Here is a 22,620-nt window from a genome sequence, read left to right as displayed (position 1 = left end):
ATATAGAAATTCAAGGGGATATAGTCCTTAAACAAATGAGTTAACGACAACTATATGTCAGACTTGGAGCTAGCCAGGGAATTCTTCACAAAAGTTGTAATATTTAAATTGACATTTTAAGCACAAGTATGAGAATGCTATGGTCTGAATGTATCCCTCCAAAATTCATATACTGAAACTTAATCCATAGTAGTCCACAAAGCAGACTCATAGAATGACAATCACTTTATGTAACACTGACCTCAGAATCAGCCCTTAAGGCTTCCTGGTCTGGCTAAAAAGCCTGTGAGAACATTTCAGACATGGAAAGCCAAGATACTGTGACAAAAAAAGTCCTACATGAAGGACCTCTGTGAGTGAGACCCTAGTGGAAAGAAGTGGCCATCAAAGAAGGATGTACTTTTCTCTAAAGGAAAAGAGAACTTCTACTTTGCTTATGGCCTTATATAAACACTGACAGAGTTTGTGGATTCAAAAGGCTTCCACAGCCTAAGCAGCTCATGTCAAGAGCCTTGGGTGATCACTGACGTCATACATAAAGGTGCTCATTGTAAAATTAACAACAGGAGTCACTGTGCACTAACTCCCCATACAGGACCTCTGTCCTCAATGAGTTGTATTGAGTTAACTGAAAAACTAATTCTCAGTTTTTGTGTGCATCTGTGTGCATATTGTTGAAATCTTTACTTCTTATAGAGTTGGTCTTCTGTGTACAAATTGAATATGAATCTTAATGTAAAATGGGAATGGGAAGGGAAGAGGGAGGAGGAGTGGGGTGGGAATGTGGGTGAGAAGGCAGGTATGGTGGGAAGAATAACTATATTCCTAAAGTTGTATTTATGAAATTTGTATACCTTAATAAATAAACAAACAAACAAATAAAAAAGAAACTTAATCCTCGATGTGATAGGTTTAAAAGGCAGATCCGTTAAGGGGATTATAAGGGTTCCTGGTTCACAAATGGGAGTAGTACCCATGTAAAAGACCCCAAAAGGAGACTGCCTGCCTTTTCCACTGTATGAAGACACAATGAAGATGCCTTCTGTGAAGAATAGGCCCTCACAAGATACTGTATGTGCCTTGATCAAATTTCCAGCCTCCAGAATAGTAAGAAATAATTTTATTATATATGAATTATTAATTCTAAGATATTTTATTATAGTAGCTTCAACTAACATAGAGTATAACACAAATGGGGGAGAGTGGAGTTTAAGGGCAATTCAGGAAAATAAATTGCATATAGAAATAGAGAAATAAAGCACTTTGGCTGATCAAGGAAGAAAAAATATTAGGATATTGCAGAAACATGGGTATGAAGAAAAGATGTCAGAGATAAGTTTCAGCAAATTCACAAAATCAAGGTAATTTCACTTTCAGTGTGAGAAATGGAAATTATTAATAGGTTTTAAGTAACTGGATAATCAAATTTGTGCTTAGAAGGATAACAGCAGTGAACATGACAGTGGTTAGAAAAGGACAGATGGGAAGCATGCAAATCAGTGAGAAAGAAACTGTTGTTGTACACCAGAGAGATGATGAGGAACTGAACCAAATCAGAGATAGTGAGGATGACAAAAAAAAGACAGCAGCAAACTAGATAGATCTAAAGGAAGTATGTAGAGAAAATGGGAACAAGAAAGCTGTAACTTTTATCCAGTTTTGGCTTTTGGGCTATTAGTAATATCATTTCCTGAAATGAAGAACAGGGACCAGTGCTGTGGCACAGTGCTGCAGTGGCACACTGGCTGCAGTGCCAGCATCTCATATGGGCACCAGTTCGAGTCCCAGCCACTCCACTTCCTATCCAGCTCTCTGCTATGGCCTGGGAAAGCAGCATAAGATAGCCCAAGTCTTTGGGCCCCTGAATCTGCGTGGGAGACCGGAAGAAGCTCCTGGCTCCTGGCTTCGGATTGGCGTAGCTCCAGCCACTGCAGCCATCTGGGGAGTGAATCAGCTGATGGAAGATGTCTCTCTCTCTTTCTCTTTCTCTCTCTCTCTCTCTCTTTCCCTCTGCTCTCTGTAACTCTGCCTTTCAAATAAAATTAATAAATATTTTTAAAAAAGAAATGAAGATCATAATAAAGATTCCCAGATAAGTAACAACAGCCACCTCCACCACCAAATTGAACACAGTGAAATACATAGTACACACACACACACACACAAGGACAAAATGTAACATTTACAGAGATACATTAGTGAGCTCAAAAGCAAAAAGTAAAATATTCTCTTGGGACAGACACTACTTGTATTTTGCTTCATGTGAGAGGACCAATTCCAGTTCTTTTCGTTGGCTCTGAATGCTAAAAGGAAATGTGGGTGAAAGAGAATTATCAATGAAAACAGGAAATTCAAACTACCACAGTGCATAGATATAGGTTCCATTTTGGAATGAACAGAAAGTACAAAATTATGGGAGAAAATCTGACAATAATTGAAAGAAAGAGAAAGAAGTTAGATTTTAGACAAAGTGATCATGAACATCTTTGCATGTGTCTGTTGGCCATTTGTGTTGCATACTATGAATAATGTGTGTTCATATCCTTGGCCCATTTCCTAACTGGATTGTTTGTTTTGTTGTTGTTGTGTTTCTTCAGCTTTTTAAATATTCTGGATATCAATCCTTTATCAGGTGTATAGTTTGCAAATATATTCTTCTATTCTGTCCATTGCTTCTTCACTTTGTTGATTATTCCTTTTCTGTGCAGAAGCTTCTTAGATTAATGTAATCCCATTTTTCTACTTTTGTTTTTATTGCCTATGCTTCTGGGGTCGTATCCAAGAAGTCTGAGTCTTGCAGTGTTTCCTCCATGAATTCCTCTAGTAAATTGATGGTTTCAGGTCTTAGGTATCATGGAAATGCAAATAAAAACCACACTTAATTTCACCTCATCCTAATTAGAATAGCTATTATCAAAAAATTCAAAAAATAACAAATGCTGGTGAGGATATGGAGAACAAGGTACCCTAATACAAAATTCGCAGGAATGTAAACTAGCACAACCATCTTGGAAGACAGTATGTTGATTCCTCAGAAACCTGAAAATAGACCTGCCATATGATCCAGTTATCCCACTCCAGGGAATTTACCCAAAGGAAATAAAATCAGTATACAAAAGAGTAGTTTGTACCCCCATGTACATAGCAGTTTAATTTCCGATAGCTATGATATGGAATTGATTCAAATATGCATCAAGTGATTTCTGGATAAAAGAAAATGTGGTATGTATACATGACAGAATACTACTCCAGCCATAAAAAAGAATGGAATCTTGACTTTCACAACAAACTAAATGCAACAAGAGGCCATTATGCTCTGTGAAATAAATTAATCCCAAAAAGACAAATATCATGTTTCCTCTCATTCATGGTAACTAGTATATAGAGTACCAAAAAATGCAAAGTATATGAGTGAAGTTGACATTTTGAGATTTGGTTATTGTTTATAGCCCTTTGTCTATGCTCCTGGTGAATAGTGGCACTTTTTTTTTTACTAACAAAAAAAAAAAGAAATTAGACAAATTGAATTGAACAGAGTTTATTTGAGTAAACAATTTATGGATTAGGCAGAATTCAGAACCAAGAGAGGTTCATGGAGCTTCACCCAGTAATGTGAGCAGGCGGAATATACAGAAAGGGAAAAGAAGTAATACACAGAAATAACATTGTTGACTATAGATGGCTATTTGTCTTAATGAGCATGATGTGATATGTTATTTGCCTTATATGAATGTGATCTGATTGGTTGAAGCTCATCTGCTGTGGTTGGCTGGGATACAGCTATTTGTTACAAGAATAGACTCTTAGGTTACATAATGTTCACATACTTAAATTGCAGTTTGCTAAGAAACAGTTTTAGGCCAGATTCAGTTCAATTTAACAAAAAGAAAAAAAAAGGAAATATTGGTTTATGAGTAGATAAATCAAGGGGACACTGAGATAAGATTAATAGGAATCATTATTTACACATGGAAGGTAACCTGCCTAAGGGTGATTTCACACAGCTTAACACTAAGCATCAAGCTAGAAACTTGCAATCATGAGGATATAAGATGTAACACATGGGAATATCTGCCCTAACAAGACTCATGATAATGGAGCTATGTTGGGGTCTTAAGCCTTAAGCTGGCCCCTGACAAGCAAGGGACAGTACAGGCACTCCCCAACAAGGCAAACGGGAGAGGTAAGGTCAACGGGTCAAGCATACCACAGCAAGCAACCATGAGTTCTGTCAAAGCAGGAACTCCTTTATTGAGGAAATGTACAGGCTTATAAAGCTTACGAAAGACATGCGCAGTAGGGGAGCCAATCAGTGAAAAGGTCATGCAGGCGTGGGTGGACCATGCACAGGGGCATATAGGGATCATGCACTGTCCACGTGTCTGGAACTAAAGCGGACCTATCCCTGCAGGTGTTCCGATCTCATGTGACTTAACCACAGCGGCCACAAACACGCCCCCTGAACATCTGCCAGGCGCCATGTTGTTAGGGACTATTTTAGGCAATGCCCAATAGAGCTACTTTAAGAGATTTTAAAATTAACATTTAGAGTGTAGAAATCTTGAGTCCTTACCTGTGATAAATTATGGATCCAACTCTATTTCCAAATGGATAGCCAATGTCCAAGAAATGTTTCATGTATTTCAAATTTAGAATAACATGTAACATCCATATTTACATGAATCTTTTTTGTATCATTAATATTTTGTGAGTTCCTTTGCCAGTGAACTGAGTTAAACTTAAAATACTTAAAATAAGTTTAGGATACAGTATGATAATCCTACTGAATTTTCCTTTATAAAGTTCTGCTGCCTCTTTTATTTCTCTTCCAGATTAATTTTGTAAATAGTTTGTCAATTTCCATTTTATAATTTCTATTTGGATTTTAACAGAAATTACATTTACTGTATACATTAATTTGGGGATAACTGGTGTTTTTCCAATATTTTATTTCCCCATATCTAAATAACTATACACTATTTAATGCATATTGAATCATTTTTATATAAGATAATTTCCAAGAACTTTGCATGTATTCTTTCATTTAATCTCCACCATAACATCATGATATTGATTCTATATTCTTCCATTTTGCTACTGATAAAAACACAAAGACTCACCAAATTTTCTTAGGTATCACAACCAATAAGTCACTCCAGAAGAAAAAATAATGTAATGTAAGAAAGAGAGACAGTCAATAACTACACTTGGGAGTACAATAATACTCAAATATTTAACAATTAGAGGATAAGTGTCAGAGATTTAAGGGGAAAAACCAGGAGCCTGTCATGGAAGCCAAGAGAGAAAAGAATCTGGAGAGAGACAATGATGAAAAGTGGAAGTGATGAAGGAAAGTTAAGTCTAATAAGGACTAAATATTGTCAGTTGGATTTGTCAGGAAAGTGATTTTTAATGGCGTTGGTGAGAGGAATATCAATGGAGCACTGAAATGGAAACCAAATTTCAGTTATTTCTGTGAATGGGTTTAAAGAAAGTAGAGACAGTTAGTGCAAAGTATACTTTCCAAAAGATTGACTATGAAGTAAATGGAGTGGGGAGGAAAAGCTAAAAGAAAGACGTATAGCTGATTATGTTTTCCTTTTTTATAACACATATATGGAAAAGAGAAAGAGCCAGAAAAGAAGAAGATATGGACATGATTAGGGATGCAATCTTCTTGATGAGATAAGCAAAATGGGGTATGGATGAGATCAAAACTCAAACAATAAAAGAGCAATCAAGAACTGAAATAGAGAGAATGAAATCAACAAGGAATGGAGAGGCATCAAGAGTCACTTCTCATGTGTGATATTTGAACAAGGGCCCATATAAACTGAAATTTGATTAATTTGTAATGTTACTCATCAACACAGGGGCATGATCTTCCCAGAAGCAAAAGGAGTGAAAGTATGGAAACAAAGATGGCAAATTACAGGATTGAAAGGATAAGTCATAGTTGGAGGGATTCATAAGCAGTGATGAGAGATAATGGGAACTGAACTATCTAAGACATAGTTGATCAGTGTTGATCTAGACTAAATTGGAAACAACTCGTGGAAATTATAGGAAAGTAGGTTTTAGTTTAGCCTAAGAAAACTATAACAATTAGCTTCAACTCTGCAAGCAGGTTATGACTGATTAGATGAGAGACTTGTGATGGTTAGTTGCATATGTCAACTTGATTGAACCAAGGGATATTCAGACATTTGGTAAAACTTTAGTTCTAGATAGATCTGTAAGGGTGTTTCTGGACAAGATTAGCATTTGAATAAACAGAGTGAGTAAAGAAAGTTGGCCTCATTGGTTTGGGTGGGCATCAATCAATCTGTTGAGCCCCACCCACACCCCTCTATAGAACTAAAAACTGGAGAACAGTTGAATTCTCTCTCTTCCAGAGCTGAGACATCCATCTTCTCCCTTCCTCACATATGGAAGCTCCTGGTTCTTGGGTTTTTGGATTCTGGGACTTACTACAGCAGTTCCCTTTATTCAGGCCTTCAGATATGAACTGAGAGTTACAACATCCATCACTCTACACCAGTCTTCAAGGCATTGGGCATATACAACCCCCCCCCCCGCCAGCTTTCCTGATTTCCTGGTTCTCTAGATTACAGATGATATACTGTGCATGTTCTCAGTCTCCATAATCACGTGAGTCAATTCCCATAATAAATCACACACACAGACACACACAAACATACCCTATTGTTCCTGTTTCTATCAGGCTCAGACTAATATAGATTCAAATACACATCTTTCTCCTCAAAGATTTCTAAATGTCTTCCAAGCCTTTTTTACACTACATTATATGAGCTAGAAAGAAGAAAGTAAAAACAAAGCAATCTCTTGCTTAAAGTAAAAAAAATTACATATCAACAGTTTCTTCAAAATGGTTAGGATTTCAATACATATAGCTTCTTCTATTTGGTACCCTTCACTGGCTATCAAAAAAAGCAAGATTATAGATTTTACATGTTAAATTTTTGGTAGCCTATTAAATAAACAAGTAGATATGTCAATTAAATAGTTGCATATATTAGTCAGGACCCTATGAGAAAATACTGGGTTAGATATATAAATGTGTATAATGATGGTTTCTAAAGCTATTTGGAGAGATGACAACACTTATGGGGTAAGAGCAGTAAACAAACAAACAAACAAAAAAATGAACAGCAAGGATTAACCTGCATCTCACCTAGGTTATTAGGTCAGTATATCTGGAAGAACAACACTGAGATGAGTCAACCAATGAACAGAAAAAGAATAAAATATGTCTCCAAGAACTGAGTGATTAACTGGGTCATCTACTACTGACAAGTCAAGTGAGATGACAACTGAGCACTGACTATTATTTTGGAGAAAAGGAGGTCACTGATGACCATGAGAGGAAATTTTCTTTTGTGTTAAAGAGAAAATAAAAGTAGAAAGGGCTTAAAGGGGGAAAATGTAAAGAATCTTATAAAAGAGACTAAAAGTTGGGGATAACTATAATGCAATAGGTAAGAGAGAGAGAGAGAGAGAGAGAGAGAGAGAGAATATACACATTATCAGGGTGATCATACAACTATAAGAGTACTTCAAAAAGTTCACAAAAATGGATTTAAATGTGTGTATTTTCATGAAAAAAAATTCTAAATACATCCACACATTTTTCATAATATGAATTTCCATGAATTTTTAAGGTGTTCCATTTGTACACATTTTATATATGGTATTATAGGACATTGAACACTAATAAGAATGACCTAATTAGATAGAAAATATCTGATACTTTCCCAATCTCCTCCCATTATTCTGTAGTAAATTAAAGAGTTGTTATCCTGATCTCTATTTTTAAAACAATCCAAGTCAGTACTAGGTACTAATTCACCATCAGAATGAAACAATATTAAATCTGCCCTATCTCCTCCAGCTCCAATGCTTGAGATTGACAGTGGTTGTTTTGTTTTGAAAACAGAGCGAGTCATCAAGTATTGGTCTCTCCATTTTTCTTTGGGTATTTGGAAACTTGAAAGGTTGTGCCCTCTTGATTTCTCATTCTTTTAAGCATAAATGTTATGACAGTAAATGTTCTGTGTTTATATACCAAGAGATTTCAGGATAGAAGAGTTTATTGAAACTAAATACCCTTAAGAGTTCAGCATGGAACCATTTGCTACATGATACTGGTACTATGGATATTTCCCATAATTTTGACTTTTCTTTAAAATGTTGATTCACTATTTTAGTAACCTAACATGAAAACAAGAAGTGAAAACATACTGGCTTTTATGTGTTAATGAATTAAAGAGATATTGATTTCGGTTAGTTAATGTTAATAATTTATCATACACTTACTAAGTTTCTACTTCCTATTCAGCTATGCTACATCAAAGGAGAAATGGGGATGTTCTAGAGTCTAGGCCAAGAGAATTCCATAAGGCAAGCATGGGAGCATAAGATGTTATCATGAGTACAGGGATCTACAAATAGATAATCTGTACTAATCTGTACGTAGATTGAACATTAGTGAATGATAAGAAATGAAGCTCAGCAGGAAAACAGTGAACAAGTCATGAAGAGGCAAGGTAAGCAATTTGAACACAATCAGGTAGAGAAGTTCCAAACTTGGCAATTTTGAATTAGGATCTCTGGGGTAGGGCCAGGAATCTGCATTTTAAATATTCCCAGGGAATTCTGATGCAGCCAACCTGCTTCAGCAATTCCCAAGACCATTCAAATTTTAAACAGAAAGTCAAACAAGATATATAAATTGATGATCATTCTTCCATGAAGAAGACAGCTTTGAAAGAAAGCAGTTGGAAGCAGAATCAAGTTAGGAGGGTAATACAGTTTTCCCATTAGAGATGCAAGAGCCTGAATTGGGGTATTGGAGACTTTCAAAAAGAGGGATCAGTTCGTGAAATTCTGAGATGACTCAGCTATTGACTGAAAGTGAAGACTGTGGGAGGGAGAGGATCCAGGATGATTCCCAGGATTTGAGTTTTGCCAAACTGGGATATTTAATGAAAACAGTAGAATCAAAGAAATATGAAGTTATTTCAAGTCTCGATGCTAGGCATGTGAAAATTTTAAAGGATAAAATTTTAAATTTATTGTTACATACATAAGAAGATTTTTCTATGAAAAGCATCTGCAGAAACATAGGGGATGGACAAATAAAATACATAGCAGAGCATATGTTTTTGTCAAATTATATGGTACATGGTATCCTGTGGTGGTAGTGCTAAATAAGGAATAAAAAATGCCTGGAGTCTAGAGATTCCAAGTTGGTCCATTTAGAAGAGAACCTCAGCTGGGGCCAATGTTGTGGCATAGTGGGTTAATCTGCTGTTTGTAATGTAGGCATCCCAAATGGGTGCCAGCTTGAGCCCCTGCTGCTCCACTTCAGATTCAGCTTCCTGCTGACACACATGAGAAAGCAGCAGAGCATGGCTCAAGTGCTCAGGACCCTGCACCCACGTGGGAGACCTGGAAGAAGCTCCAGGCTTCTGGCTTCTGCCTGGCCCATTCCTGGCTGTTGCAGTCATATGGGGAGTGAACTAGTGAATGGAAGATACCTCTCTCTCTCATTCCCTCTCCCTCTCCTTCTTCCTCTCCCTTTCTGTCACTCTGCCCTTCAAATCAATAAAAATAGAAAAACAAAAAATAAGAGAACTTCAGCTAGTCATATTGCAAGGCACTGGGTATATATCACAATGAAGAGAATAATGACATAATCATGATATTCTTAGGGAACTCCAGACTGCTGAACTGGACCCTGGCCCAGAAGGGGAAGAAAAATCAGCAAGCCCAGGTGCACGAAAGATCAAATTTGCTTTAAAAAAAAGAAAAGAAAAAACGATAAGAATTAAAGTGTGAACAAGAGTCGAGCAATATTCCAATTCCCAGTTTTTACCACTGAATAGAAGTGCCAGCAGTTCTATAAGAGTGAGCCTCTGGCTTGAAGTTGCTTAATGACTGTAGCTGAGCAAGCCAGAGTAAGGCAGTTGATTGACAGAAAGGAGAGGAGCCCTCATTTCTGCAAAACTTGCCCTATTTGCCAGTAATCAGATACATTCAGTTGCAGGATCCTTGTTTCAATTATTAACACTCATTTCCAACCAGAATGTGCACAGTTGAAAGATTTTGACTCTTGACAAATACTTCCCTTGGCTGAATTCATATCTAAGCATTTAGAGTTCTTACATTAAAAGTGGCATGTCACCTTAAGAAATGAAGAACACTTAAGGATAGAATAGCTGAGAAGGTAACAGGTTTAAACAGAATGCAACCATGGTGTCGCACAGTCAAGACAAAAAGAATCATTCATAATTTCATCAGGACAATCCAACTCAAATTGGTGAATTCTTATGGTTTTTCCTATTGTTCTGCTGAAGTGCAGGGAGAATCAGAGTGACCTGCCTGTATTTGCAGTGAAGTAGTACAAAATTATGCCACATGGAAAAGTGACAACTCCCAAGAGAATTTAGGACACTGCTATCAAGTGCAGGAACGGATACAGACAATGAAAACAAGGAAATGCTCATTATATTTCTAAGGAAAAAAACGTAATTAAGAACTCATAATAGGGTTGAATATCTTCAATAGGCTTTTAAATTTAAACAACAAAATCCAATTAGACAAATAATTGTAGATTGAGGAGTGTCCCTGTTGAAAAAAGTTTCTCCACAAGATTATTGGAAATGTTAAAAATGTATGTATGTTGCTGAGTTATGTAAAAGTTTAGAGGAAATATATGTTCTCTTTTTTTTGACAGGTAGATTTAGACAGTGAGAGAGAGAGAGAGATACAGAGAGAAAGGTCTTCCTTTCTGTTGGTTCACCCCGAAATGGCCGCTACGGCCGGCGCACCACGCTGATCCAATCGGATCTGAAGCCAGGAGCCAGGTGCTTCCTCCTGGTCTCCCATACGGGTGCAGGGACCAAGGACTTGGGCCATCCTCCACTGCCTTCCTAGGCCACAGCAGAGAGCTGGCCTGGAAGAGGGGCAACCGGGACAGGATCCGGCACCCCATCCAGGACTAGAACCTGGGGTGCCAGCACCGCAGGCAGAGGATTAGCTTAGTGAGCCGCGGCGCTGGCCAGGAAATATATGTTCTAAAATTATACAAGGAACACAAACATTACAAATTGAGAAATCACATACAAAAAACAATCAATTATAAATCAACCTATTGGCATATGTGAACTTTATTCAAAATATTTAATTACTTTTAATTACCTTTAAAATCATTATATTTCATCTTTTTAAAATATTTATTTACAGGAGTGGGCATCTGGTACTGTGGAATTATCATCACTTGGGGATACCCACATCCCATACTGGAAGGCCTGGCTCAGTTCTCAGCTACTTCACTTCTGATACAGCTTCCTGATGATGTGCAATCTAGTGGCAAGTAGGTGATGGCTCAAGTATGTGGGCTCCTACCACCGATGTGGGAGACTCAAATGGAATTCTAGGGTTTTGGCTATGGCATGACCCCATCCAGGCTGTTGTGAGAATTTTGTGAGTGAACCAGCAGATTGAATATTCTCTCTCTCTCTCTCTCTCTCTCTCTCTCTCTCTCTCCCCCAGGCAGAATTTATGTTGCTTCCTCATTCATGCTTTCATAGCAGTTTGAGCATTTAAAATAGTGCTGTAGTGATATTATTCATTCTATGCGCTTTTGATGTAAGAGTGGAGGCCGGCGCCATGGCTCAACAGGCTAATCCTCCACCTAGTGGCGCCGGCACACTGGGTTCTAGTCCCACTCGGGGCACCGGATTCTGTCCCGGTTGCCCCTCTTCCAGGCCAGCTCTCTGCTATGGCCTGGGAAGGCAGTGGAGGATGGCCCAAGTGCTTGGGCCCTGCACCCCATGGGAGACCAGGAGAAGCACCTGGCTCCTGCCTTCGGATCAGCACGTGGCGGCCATTGGAGGGTGAACCAACGGCAAAAGGAAGACCTTTCTCTCTGTCTCTCTCTCTCACTATCCACTCTGCCTGTCAAAAATTAACAACAACAACAACAAAAAAGAGTGGATTAATTCACATCTGTTTACCAAAATATAGCCTATATTTAGAACTTGAGAAATGATTTTGAATGCTACAACAAAGGAATTCTATTGTAGTGCTCATATTGGCCATATTTTACACAAAAATCTGTTTTTTAGGAGAGAAAACAAGGATACACAGATCATTTTTGAAAGCAGGCAATGCAGATTCATCATTTGCAAAGCAAAGAATCATTTGTTAAATAAAAATTTGCTCTAAAATTCTTCTGAGTTTTTTCTTAGTGGGTTTGAAGTTTTGAGGTAGTGTTTCATTTGACAAAAGCTATCAAGGTCCTAAAGAAATACTAAGAGTGATGTGTGCTGATAGTTTTTATTGCCACTTACAAGTAAACCCAGTGAGATAAAAAGGCTAGATCTTGGAAAGGTGGTTTTTGGTGTTTTGTTTTGTTTTGTTTTTTGTAATAAGCACCTGGTACAGAAATATTCTCAGACCTCCAAATGTTCCAGGGGTGCTGGTGGTGAGAGGGCTTTGGTCAGTGATTGATTCAAACTACACGCTACCCTCTCCAGCCTCCCAGTTTCATATGTCTCTTCTGCTGTTCCACAGAGAGGCTAGATACATTTATTTATAGATATAAATGTAGTTCATGGGAAGAGAGACCAGCACATGCATTTGATAAAAAGCTTCCTAGAAATTCAGCAAGCTTTTGTACCTTGTGATTATTCACCTGGGACATCAACTCAGGCTCTTCCAAGAGCAGAACAGCCCATGCATGCCTTTGTACTATTCTGTCCTACTTTGTCAGGAGTAATGTTCACACAAATTCTATGCAATCATTATTTATAGCAAGCAATGGGGAAAAAAATACTATAGGGAACTGAAGGCTTTAGACCAGGAATGATTGTGTTCCTGTTTCTGCTTTTCTGTGGTGGTGATAATTGAATGAGCAGAGAGAGCAAAAAGGACTTAGATGCTTTAATTTCTGAGTAGGAATTTATATTAATTAGAAACAGGACCACTACCAATATCCATAAATCAGTTTTAGATTCTAATTTATTTATTTTCATTTTGTTAGAGAGAGAGAGAGAGATCTTCAAATATCTGCAGTGCCTTGGGCTGGACCAGGCCAACACCAGGGCCAGGAACTCAATCTAGGTCTTTCACATAACAGGTGAACTACTTGAGCAATTACCTGCCAGTCTTCCAGAGTGTACATTAGCAGGAAGCTGAAATCAGGAGCAGAGCTGGGCTCCCAGGAAGAGAATAGTGTTTGAATCAATAGACTGAACAAGGAAGATTGTTCTCAGTAATCTGGGTGAGCATCGTCCAATCCACTGAGAACTCACAAAGAACAAAAAGGCAAATTCACTCTGAGTGGAAACACCCATCTTCTGTTGCTCTTGCTCATCAGAGTTCCTGGTTCTTGGGCCATTTAGTTTGACCTGAATTATACCACTTGCTACAATCACATCATGGTGCTTCTCCTCCATACTCACATAAGCCAATTCCATAACATATGTGGTCTCCAACTGGCTCTTTTTCTCTGGAGAGCTCAACTAGTACAGGAGTGATATCGGATTAGTGGCTTAAATTTAAGAATGGTAATTCTAGGTATGTTTTGAGGGATAAAACAGGATAAGCAGGATAATAAGGATTATAGGCAACTAGGGTGGGGTGGGGCTGGGCAGAGTGCAATCTATGGTATGCAGAACACTCAGTAGCCAATTTGAAGCCTGAAAACTAGGGGCCGGCGTGGTAAAGCCACCCACTGTGACATACACATCCCATATGGGTGCCAGTTCATATCCAAGCTGCTCCACTTCTGATCTAGCTCCCTGATAATGCAACTGGGAAAGCAACCGAGGATGGCCCAACTCCTTGGGCCCCTGCACTCACGTGGGAGACCCACATGAAACTCCTGACTTCAGCCTGGCCCAGCCCTGAACTGTTTTCACTGTTCACTCCATTTGAGGAGTGAACTAGCAGACAGAAGATTTCTCTTTCTGTCTCCCCTTCTCTGTAATTCTGCCTTTCAAATAAATAAAATAAATGTTTTTTAAAAAAAAACCCTGAAACTGTGCCTGATTTTTCTATTTTAAATAGGGATAAAAATTAGACTAATATTTTATGGCACATAAATACATGAAAATAAAATTTATGAGCTCATAAACAGTTTTACTGGAGTACAACCATGTTAGTTCATGTACATATTACCTATGACTACATTCATACTACAATGATGAAGCATTTGAAACAGAGTCAATATGGCCTGTAGAGATTAGAACACTTATTTCCTTGCCCTTTTCAGAAAAAGCATGCTGACTTTTGATTTAGTATGAATAAACTGTGAATGACTAAGTCCACTCTGAGTTATACCCAGAAAGATTTCACTACTATAAGTAAAGAAATCAGAATCATCTAAAAACATGAGTAGCTCTAGGTATTAACTAAATTCAAGTTCTGGTAACTAACAAAGGATCATGAATAGGGAAAAAATATAAGCACAAGAGAGTATTGAATAAACTAGGAAAATAATCTAACTCTCCTATGTAACTGATGCTTAATTTTTTTTAATGATTTATCTTATTTATTTGAAGGGCAGAGTTACAGAGAAAGAGAGGGTGATATATATGCGCGTACGCACGTGTGTGTGTGTGTGTGTGTATACGTAGAGAGAGAGACAGAGACACAGAGACAGAGAGAATCTTCCATCCACTGGTTCACTCCTAAATGGCAGTATTGGCCAGTGCTGGGCCAGCTAAAGAGAGGAGCTAGAAGCTTCATGCAGTACTTCCACGTGGATGCAGGGGCCCAAGCACTTGCTGTCATCTGTTGCTTTCCCAGGTGCATTAGCAGGGAGCTAGATCAGAAGTAGAGCATCTGAGACTAGAACCAACACCCATAAGGGAAGCCAGCATTGCAGGTGGCATCTTAACCCATTATGCTACAATGCTGGCCCCAAGTGAAATGATTTAAGCACACACACACACACGATACACACATGCATGTGCAACAGGAAAGAAAGCTCTGTGGGGTAAATTTTACGAAATTTCTGACATAATGCTTAACTACTAAAATAAAGGACGCAAGAGATGGTCAATATGTGCCACTCCCAGCCTAGACAAAGTGGTATCATTTGCCAAAGCAAAAGTAAAGGAGATACTTTAAGGAAAGATCATTAAAAGCTCAAGTTTGGGGGCTTACATTCTTAAGCTGTGTTAAGCCACTGCTTGTGATGCCAGCATCCCAAATCAGAGTGTCAGTTTGAGTCTTGGATGTTCCACTTTTCAGCTTCCTGTTATTACATCTAGGAGGGTAGTAGAGGATAGCACAAGTAACAGTTTCTTTCACCTATGTGGGGAACCCAGATGCAGTTTCTGTCTCATAGCTTTGGTCCGACCCAGCTTTGGCTCTTGCAAGGATTTGGAGAATGAACCAGAGATGGAAGATCTTTTTTTTTTTTTTTTTTTTTTGACAGGCAGAGTGGATAGTGAGAAAGAGAGACAGAGAGAAAGGTCTTCCTTTGCCATTGGTTCACCCTCCAATGGCCGCTGCAGCCGGCGCACCACGCTGATCCACAGACAGGAGCCAGGTGCTTCCTCCTGGTCTCCCATGCGGGTGCAGGGCCCAAGGACTTGGGCCATCCTCCACTACACTCCCGGGACACAGCAGAGAGCTGGACTGGAAGAGGGGCAACCGGGACAGAATTCGGCACCCCGACCAGGACTAGAACCCGGTGTGCCGGCGCCGCAAGGCGGAGGATTAGCCTGTTGAGCCACGGCGCCAGCCCAGCGATGGAAGATCTCTCTCTCTCTCTCTCTCTCTCTCTCTCCCCCCCACCCCAACTCTAGCAAATAAATAAATCTTTTAAAACAAAACAACTCAAGCTTTGATGTCAACCAGTCCTGAAATATCATACTATCTTTTTAACTTCATTAATTAAATAATTATTTATTAAATAACATGTACTTATATATCAGACAATTATAGAAAGCCCCCAATGTTCCATTTTTAGGCTTTACATTGGTGAAAAAACATTACTCACGCAGTAAAAACTGTACTTCAAATTTTGGAGTTTGAATTTTCCCTGGGACAGACATATGTGGTAAGATACTCTTGATTTCAAGCAGTGGCAGTGAACCTTAGCTCCCAGGCAGCCACAGGATCACACAGGGATACCAAGAACACTCTATAATGTGTTGTGTTGCTATGATGTTTAGTAGGTTAGCTATATCAAATACATTTTTGGCTTATAATATGTTCAACATACAGTAGGTTTATTGGAACATAACTTCCATCATAAGTTGAGAAGCACCTGGCACATGATATTATACCAAAACAGAGAAATTAGGTATTTCTCTCGAAGTTCCACAGTGTTCATGCAGAGCTATGAAAGCAAATCAGTTTATATAAAGAACTGATGCACTTAGTCACTGTACTATTCCTCTGATAAAATACTATGTGAAAAACAGCATGAAGTTTGTCTTTTGGTAGTTTTATAAATGGTGACTATAATGATATTTTAGGGAAATCATTTAAAATTTCAACATAGAGGTCAGATTTCCAGGTGGGCAGAATGGAAGACAGGTGGAAATCATTTCATTTGAAAACATTTTTGCAGATCAGTGGCATCAAAAGAAGCTCTGGCAGGAGACCCAAAGGAAAGAAAAATCGTATCATAGCCAAAACAACAACAACAACACACACACAAAGAGCGAGAGCGAGAGCGAGAGCGAGAGAGAGAGAGAGAGAGAGAGAGAGAAACAGGGCTACCTGTTAAAGAGGTGCAGTTCGTTCTTGAGACAGCAGGCTGTTCCCTTTGGAAGGATGTAAGAGCCACAAATCTGTCCATAATGGAAGCTGGGTTTAAAAATACATTAGGTAGGAGGCTAGTATTTAGTTATCTTATATATCAACAGGTTCAAGAGAGAGCAAAAACAGTGTCCCTTTGCTCTAACTACATAAGCCTTCTTTCAAAGCCCAAATGTTGCTAAATCATCCAAATGGTAATAACTTGTGTAAATCAACCATCCTATATAAAATCTGAAAATGACATAACAGAATGTAGGCATAGAGTGAGAGTTCAAAATAAACTAATCATGGAGTTGAAAAAAAATACCAACCATTCATATTCAAAAATGAGTAAAAAGAGGGGGAATTAGTCTTATGAAAATATTATTTATCTAAAAAGAGACTGGCACTGTCTTTAAAATTAGGAAAATATTTAATTTATTAAAAAAAACAGAGATGAAAGGAACTCACTGAATTAATGTGGAAACAAAAGAAAATAACGCCACAGGAGGATTGAAAATGGTCTTCAAAAGATTTTGCCCTGCCTCACACTATGTATCAAGGTAAAGTTTTGATGGATGAATGATTTAAATAAAAAATAAAAATCAATGACATGAAATAGGATATAGATGTGACTACGTGATTTAGAGGGAATTTACAAACCTTATAAAGTTTACAAACTCTACAACTAATACCAAAATGAATATTATAAAGAAAAATGTTAATATATTTGAACTAACTGAAAAGCAAATGAAAAACTGAAAAAATAGTAGTACCGCATATGACAAAAAAATGTGATTATGTTTCTCTAGATAGACAGAAGTGCATGGTGCTCATAAATGTTCATCACAATTCACAAACTCACAACAGAGTATATCTGGGAAAAGCATCATGTAGCCTGTTCCCTAGAACCAAAATTTACCAAATACTTTTACTAACTCTGCTTTTAATGGGTTTTTCCACTCTGGGTTTTTCCTGATATTTATTATCAGGTACTAGCCAGATTCTCTCATCTAAATTAGTCTCCAAAAATGTAGGTCCTAATTTTCTACTATTTTGCATTCCCTTATGTAGCCATCTGCCTACTTAAATCTATCACAAAATAAGCTTTATTTTACATAGAAAGCATCAAACATCTTTTTTTCCCCAAAATTCCAGGCAACTACAGGGTGCCAGGAGAAAGATCTTATACTTAGAACATTCTTCTTTAAACACCGTTTTCATTATTTTTCATTAAGTTCAGTAGTTCCATACTGTTTTCTTTCATACCCTTATCATACCTTTATTTCTGTATAAACCACCCTGTAGTTTATATCCCTATACTATCTAAGGAGAGCTCTTGCTCTCCTTCACTCAGAAATATCCACAAAATGAATATATTTGTATCAATCTTTCCTAAATTGAAACATGTGTGTTCTGTATGCAAGATCTTTCATGATTTCACTGTAGTCATAAAAGTTTAAAAAAGCTTGTATGTCCATCAAAAGGAAAATGGTTAAAATGTCTGACGTGAATATTTAATAGATAAAAAAGTTAAATAATATCTATCAAGAAAGATAAATAATATCTTCATAAACTTGATCGTGAAGATATCTTGATATTGTTAAAAAATAAAAAAGCAATGTGAGAGGGCTGATATTGTAGTGTAGCTGCAATACCCACGTGGGTATCCCATGTGGGTGCTGGTTCCTATCCTGGCTGTTCCCAATCTCCAATCCAGCTCCCTGATAATGTGCCTGGGAAGACAGTGGAAGATGGCCCAAGTTCTTTGGCCCCTGCACCCACGAGGGAGACCCGAAAGAAGCATCTGGCTCCTGGCTTTGGCCTTGCCCAGCCCCAGCAGATGTTGCTATCTTGGTAGTGAACCAGTGAGCGGATGGAATACCACTGTCTGTCTCTCCCTCTCTGTAACTCTTACCTTCAAAAAACAACCTGAAAATGGTATGTATGGTGTGTTTGCACCATTTATGTTACAGAAAGGAAGTACTATATGTATTCTTTAATTTATGAAATATTGCAGGGGCCAAACTGTGACATAATAGGCTAAGCCTCCACATGCAGCACCAGCATCCCATATGAGTGCTGGTTCATGTTCTGGCTGCTCTTCTTCCAATCCAGCTCTCTGCTTATGGCCTGGGAAAACAGTGGAACACGGCCCAAGCATCTGGGCCCCTGCACCCACATGGGAGTCCCAAAAGAAGCTCCTGGCCCCTGACTTTGGAGCAGCTCAGCTCCAGCCTTTGTGGCCATCTGGGGAGTGAACCAACAGATGGAAGATCTCTCTCTTTCTTTCTCTCTCTCTCTTTCTGTAATTCAAATAAATAAATAAATCTTTTAAAAATATTGCAAGAATTGAAAAAGGAAAACCAACCTTATTTCACTGTAGCAAGAAAATTTGGGTGGCTGTGAGGTAAAGTAGAGGTTTTTCAGAGTGTGCCTTCTTGTACTGTATTAGTCAGCTTTCTATTACTTTAACTAAAATGCCTGAAGGGAGTTTCATAAGAAGGAAGAAAGTTTATTCAGCTCACAGTTTGGTGAATCACAGTCCAGACCAGGTGCTCCCATTGGTTCAGACATCTGGGGAGGCTGGGGATGGTAGAGAGACAGGTGGATGTTCACATGTGAGCTAGGAAGCAGAGAAGCACAAGGAACACACACTTCCTCCATATTCATGTCTCTCTCTTTTGAAAGCCACCATGAGACCATCACAGGGCTTCGACCTGTCAAACTAGTCCAATTCAATCACTTGTCAAAGGTTCCACCATCAGACACCACAATTGGATCAAGCCGCTACCCTAATCCTTCAACCACTAAAGTTAGACTTTGAGGTTTCAATGTCTGCATGAGTTTGTGGAGGCAAACCCTGTTCGATCTGTAACATACACACTTATCTTTTAAACTTTGAGATTTATAACTACAATAGTTATTTATAAGGAAGGAGAGAAAAATGAAGAAAGACAGAATGCTCTTTTTCAGAAGAGATTATCTAGTCTGAGAAATTTGTGCTTCTACTCAGTTATCTCTTACTTTGTATATTTGCTAATTCATTACAAATTAGCAATAAGTTCTCTGCAGATGGGAAAACTGACAGTGCTTGGTTTTGTCCTGTACAATACCAAGCACAACTCAATTATTCTTTGTAAAATGCTTTTAGATGATGTTGAAAATTATCACATTTGAGAAAAGAGTCATTAAATTTACATGTATAATTGAAATATAAAAATCCCCTTCCAGATTTAAAATTTATAATTTCAATTAATAGTAACATAGTAATCTTTTTGGTGTCACAATATTTAAATAGAAATATTTACTTATGTCATCCATGATTGCTACCTATAGCTATGGATTTGAATTGACCAGAGCACCTACTCATGGTGCATTAGATTGTCTAAGGTTCAGATTCATGTGATGGTTGTTCCAGGGTTCCAAAGTTTAAACTTACTTTAACATGCAAAGTTCCCCTGAGCATTTTGAATTTTACAGACCAAACAAACGGATTCAGAGAAGATGCTAGCTGCTCTCTGGGGAGCTCTGGAAGCAATGGTGTGTGATGCAGTCCTGCTTACTTTTGATGAATTCTTCCATGAAGAACATGTTTTCTCTGCTTTCCCTGTGGCTGATACCACCAGGGAGCAATTCCACTGTCACTGATGAATGCTAGCTAGGTCAGACCTTGTCAGTGCAAATGAAAGTCTTGTGATTAGTATTCTGTACTTTCTTACTAATGAACCTTCTAATCATGAAATCTGTCTGTGCTTATGATCTTCTTCTAACTGCTAAGTGCCCTTGAAAGGTTAGATAAGCAGAAAATAGTTCCATTGGTTTGGGGTAGTTTTTTTCCCTGCTTGCATCATGCCTTCCAAATTCAGTTGTAGACTTGCTATTTATGAGACTTAGTATGAGAACTGATTGACATTAAGATATCGACAACCTTGGTTATACAGTTCTAACATGCCAACAGAAGTTACAAATATATAAAAACATTTATAATCATAGTAAGAATATTTTTGACACATTCAGGCTTCTTGAGAAACATTTTGACAGTGAAAAACTATGTAAGAGTATTGGTAGCAAATTTTCACAGAAAAATTTTAATTGAAAAAAAAAGTGAATAAAAAAGCTTTTTCCCTAACCAAAAGTAAAAAGAGTTAATTTGAAATCAATGTCTAAGGAAAAGTTATTTGACAAAAAACAAGTATCTCATGGTTTAAGACTAAAAGCTATGTGTATATGTGTGTGTGTACGTATATCAAAATTTAAAAAACTTTAAAATTTTTATTTATTTATTTTAAGGCACACAGACAGATAGACACACACATACACACACAGAGAAAGTGAGAGAGAGAGAGAGCGCCCATCTGTAGATTTACTCCCTGAATGCCCTCAACAGCCAGTCCTGGGACAGGCAGAAGCTGGGAGGCAGGATCTCAATCCAGGTTTCCCACATGGGAGGCAGAAACCCAATCACTTGAACCACTACTGCTGCTTCCCCTGCAAATGAGGAAGCTGGAGTCAAGATTCGGTACTGGGTTTTAGATACTGGCACTCTGATGTGGGATGTGGATACATTTACCCAAAATCATATGTTTCTAACAAAACAACAATATATTCACTATTGTTCTGAATGAATTACAGTTTCCAGTTAATCTAAGACATCATCAATTATAAAGTACATTATTAATTTACATATCACTAAAAAAGAACAAAACTTTACCAATTAAACTATGACAAAGTGTTGATGGGGGAATCAGAAAGGTTAAAATGTGTGTGGGAGGGATTACTACTTAGAATTGATGAAATAAATTTTGTTGCAAATAAAAGATGGATACTAGGTAGTTTTCTGACCGTAATCAAATCTGCATCTACAAGGGCCTAAAACAGAGTAGAATCTGTCTGAATTTATAGTTTGATTGAGAATGACCACACTAAGCTCTGTTAATAAATTTTTTAATTTTTTGTTAAATTAGTTTTAACAGATTCAATATTTTTCATAGATATAATTCTAATAATATAATGATATTCCCTCCATCCCTTCCCTCTCTCCTCCCGACACTCCCTCTCTCACCTTTTCTTTCTTTTTTTAGTTTTTAGATAATATTGTTTATGTTTACATTACAGTAAAAAGGCTTAATAATGCTACACCAAATAAGAAGTTTAAGCTCTGTTAATAAAAGATTAATAATTCAATCCACAGTACAAGCCAGGGCTCAGCAAACTTAATATAAGAGATCAGATAATAAATATTTAGGCTTTGTATGCCATGTAGTGTCTGATATCATTATTCCATCTCAGCCACTCTAGCATAAAAGCAGCTGAAGACAATTTGTAAATTAATGTAAGGAACTATATTTCTTCAAAATTTTTGTAAACACTGAATTCTGAATTTTATAAAATCTCATGTGTCATGAAATTTTATTCTTCTTTTGACCTCTTTTTTGATCACTTAAGAATTTTTAAAAAATGGTGACTTCTTCCAGGAAGATCAAGTAAATATACTGTCGCCTATTTATTCATTCTGTTAATTACAACTAAAAACCCTGGGCATTACATACAAAACAAACACCAGAAAACTCTAAACGATAGAGAGAAGTCAACATCTAGGGGAGTCGGCCTGGGAAATTACATGATGGTGAGCTCTTTGGATTTTCTTTTTGCCTCAAATATCTAAGACTTGAGACTAAAAAAGCAAGCTACTCACGATTTTCAAGTAGTGCAGACTTAAAAACACTCTAGCTGGGGGCCAGCGCCATGGCTCACTTGGTTAATCCTCCGCCTGCAGCGCCAGCATCCCCTATGAGCGCCCGGTTCTAGTCCCGGTTGCTCCTCTTCCAGTCC

General features: G+C 37.9%; 1 protein-coding gene across 2 annotated transcripts in view; it reads right to left on the bottom strand.

Moving 5' to 3' along the window:
- The window catches only part of CRB1 (crumbs cell polarity complex component 1), a 244,451-nt gene that overhangs the window by 197,772 nt on the left and 24,059 nt on the right, over positions 1 to 22,620 (bottom strand). Inside the window, exon 4 of one of the 2 annotated variants that reach the window (XM_062211545.1) lies at positions 19,314 to 19,371. The exons of the other annotated variant lie outside the window; for it this stretch is intronic. Coding sequence (XP_062067529.1) covers positions 19,314 to 19,362 — 49 coding nt within the window. The 5' untranslated portion in view covers positions 19,363 to 19,371. The remainder of the gene's footprint in view (positions 1 to 19,313; positions 19,372 to 22,620) is intronic. 2 annotated transcript variants of the gene reach the window in all.

The sequence above is a fragment of the Lepus europaeus genome, chromosome 14, assembly GCF_033115175.1.
Source record: "Lepus europaeus isolate LE1 chromosome 14, mLepTim1.pri, whole genome shotgun sequence".
Taxonomy (NCBI): domain Eukaryota; kingdom Metazoa; phylum Chordata; class Mammalia; order Lagomorpha; family Leporidae; genus Lepus; species Lepus europaeus.
This window is presented reverse-complemented; position numbering and strand designations above follow the sequence as displayed.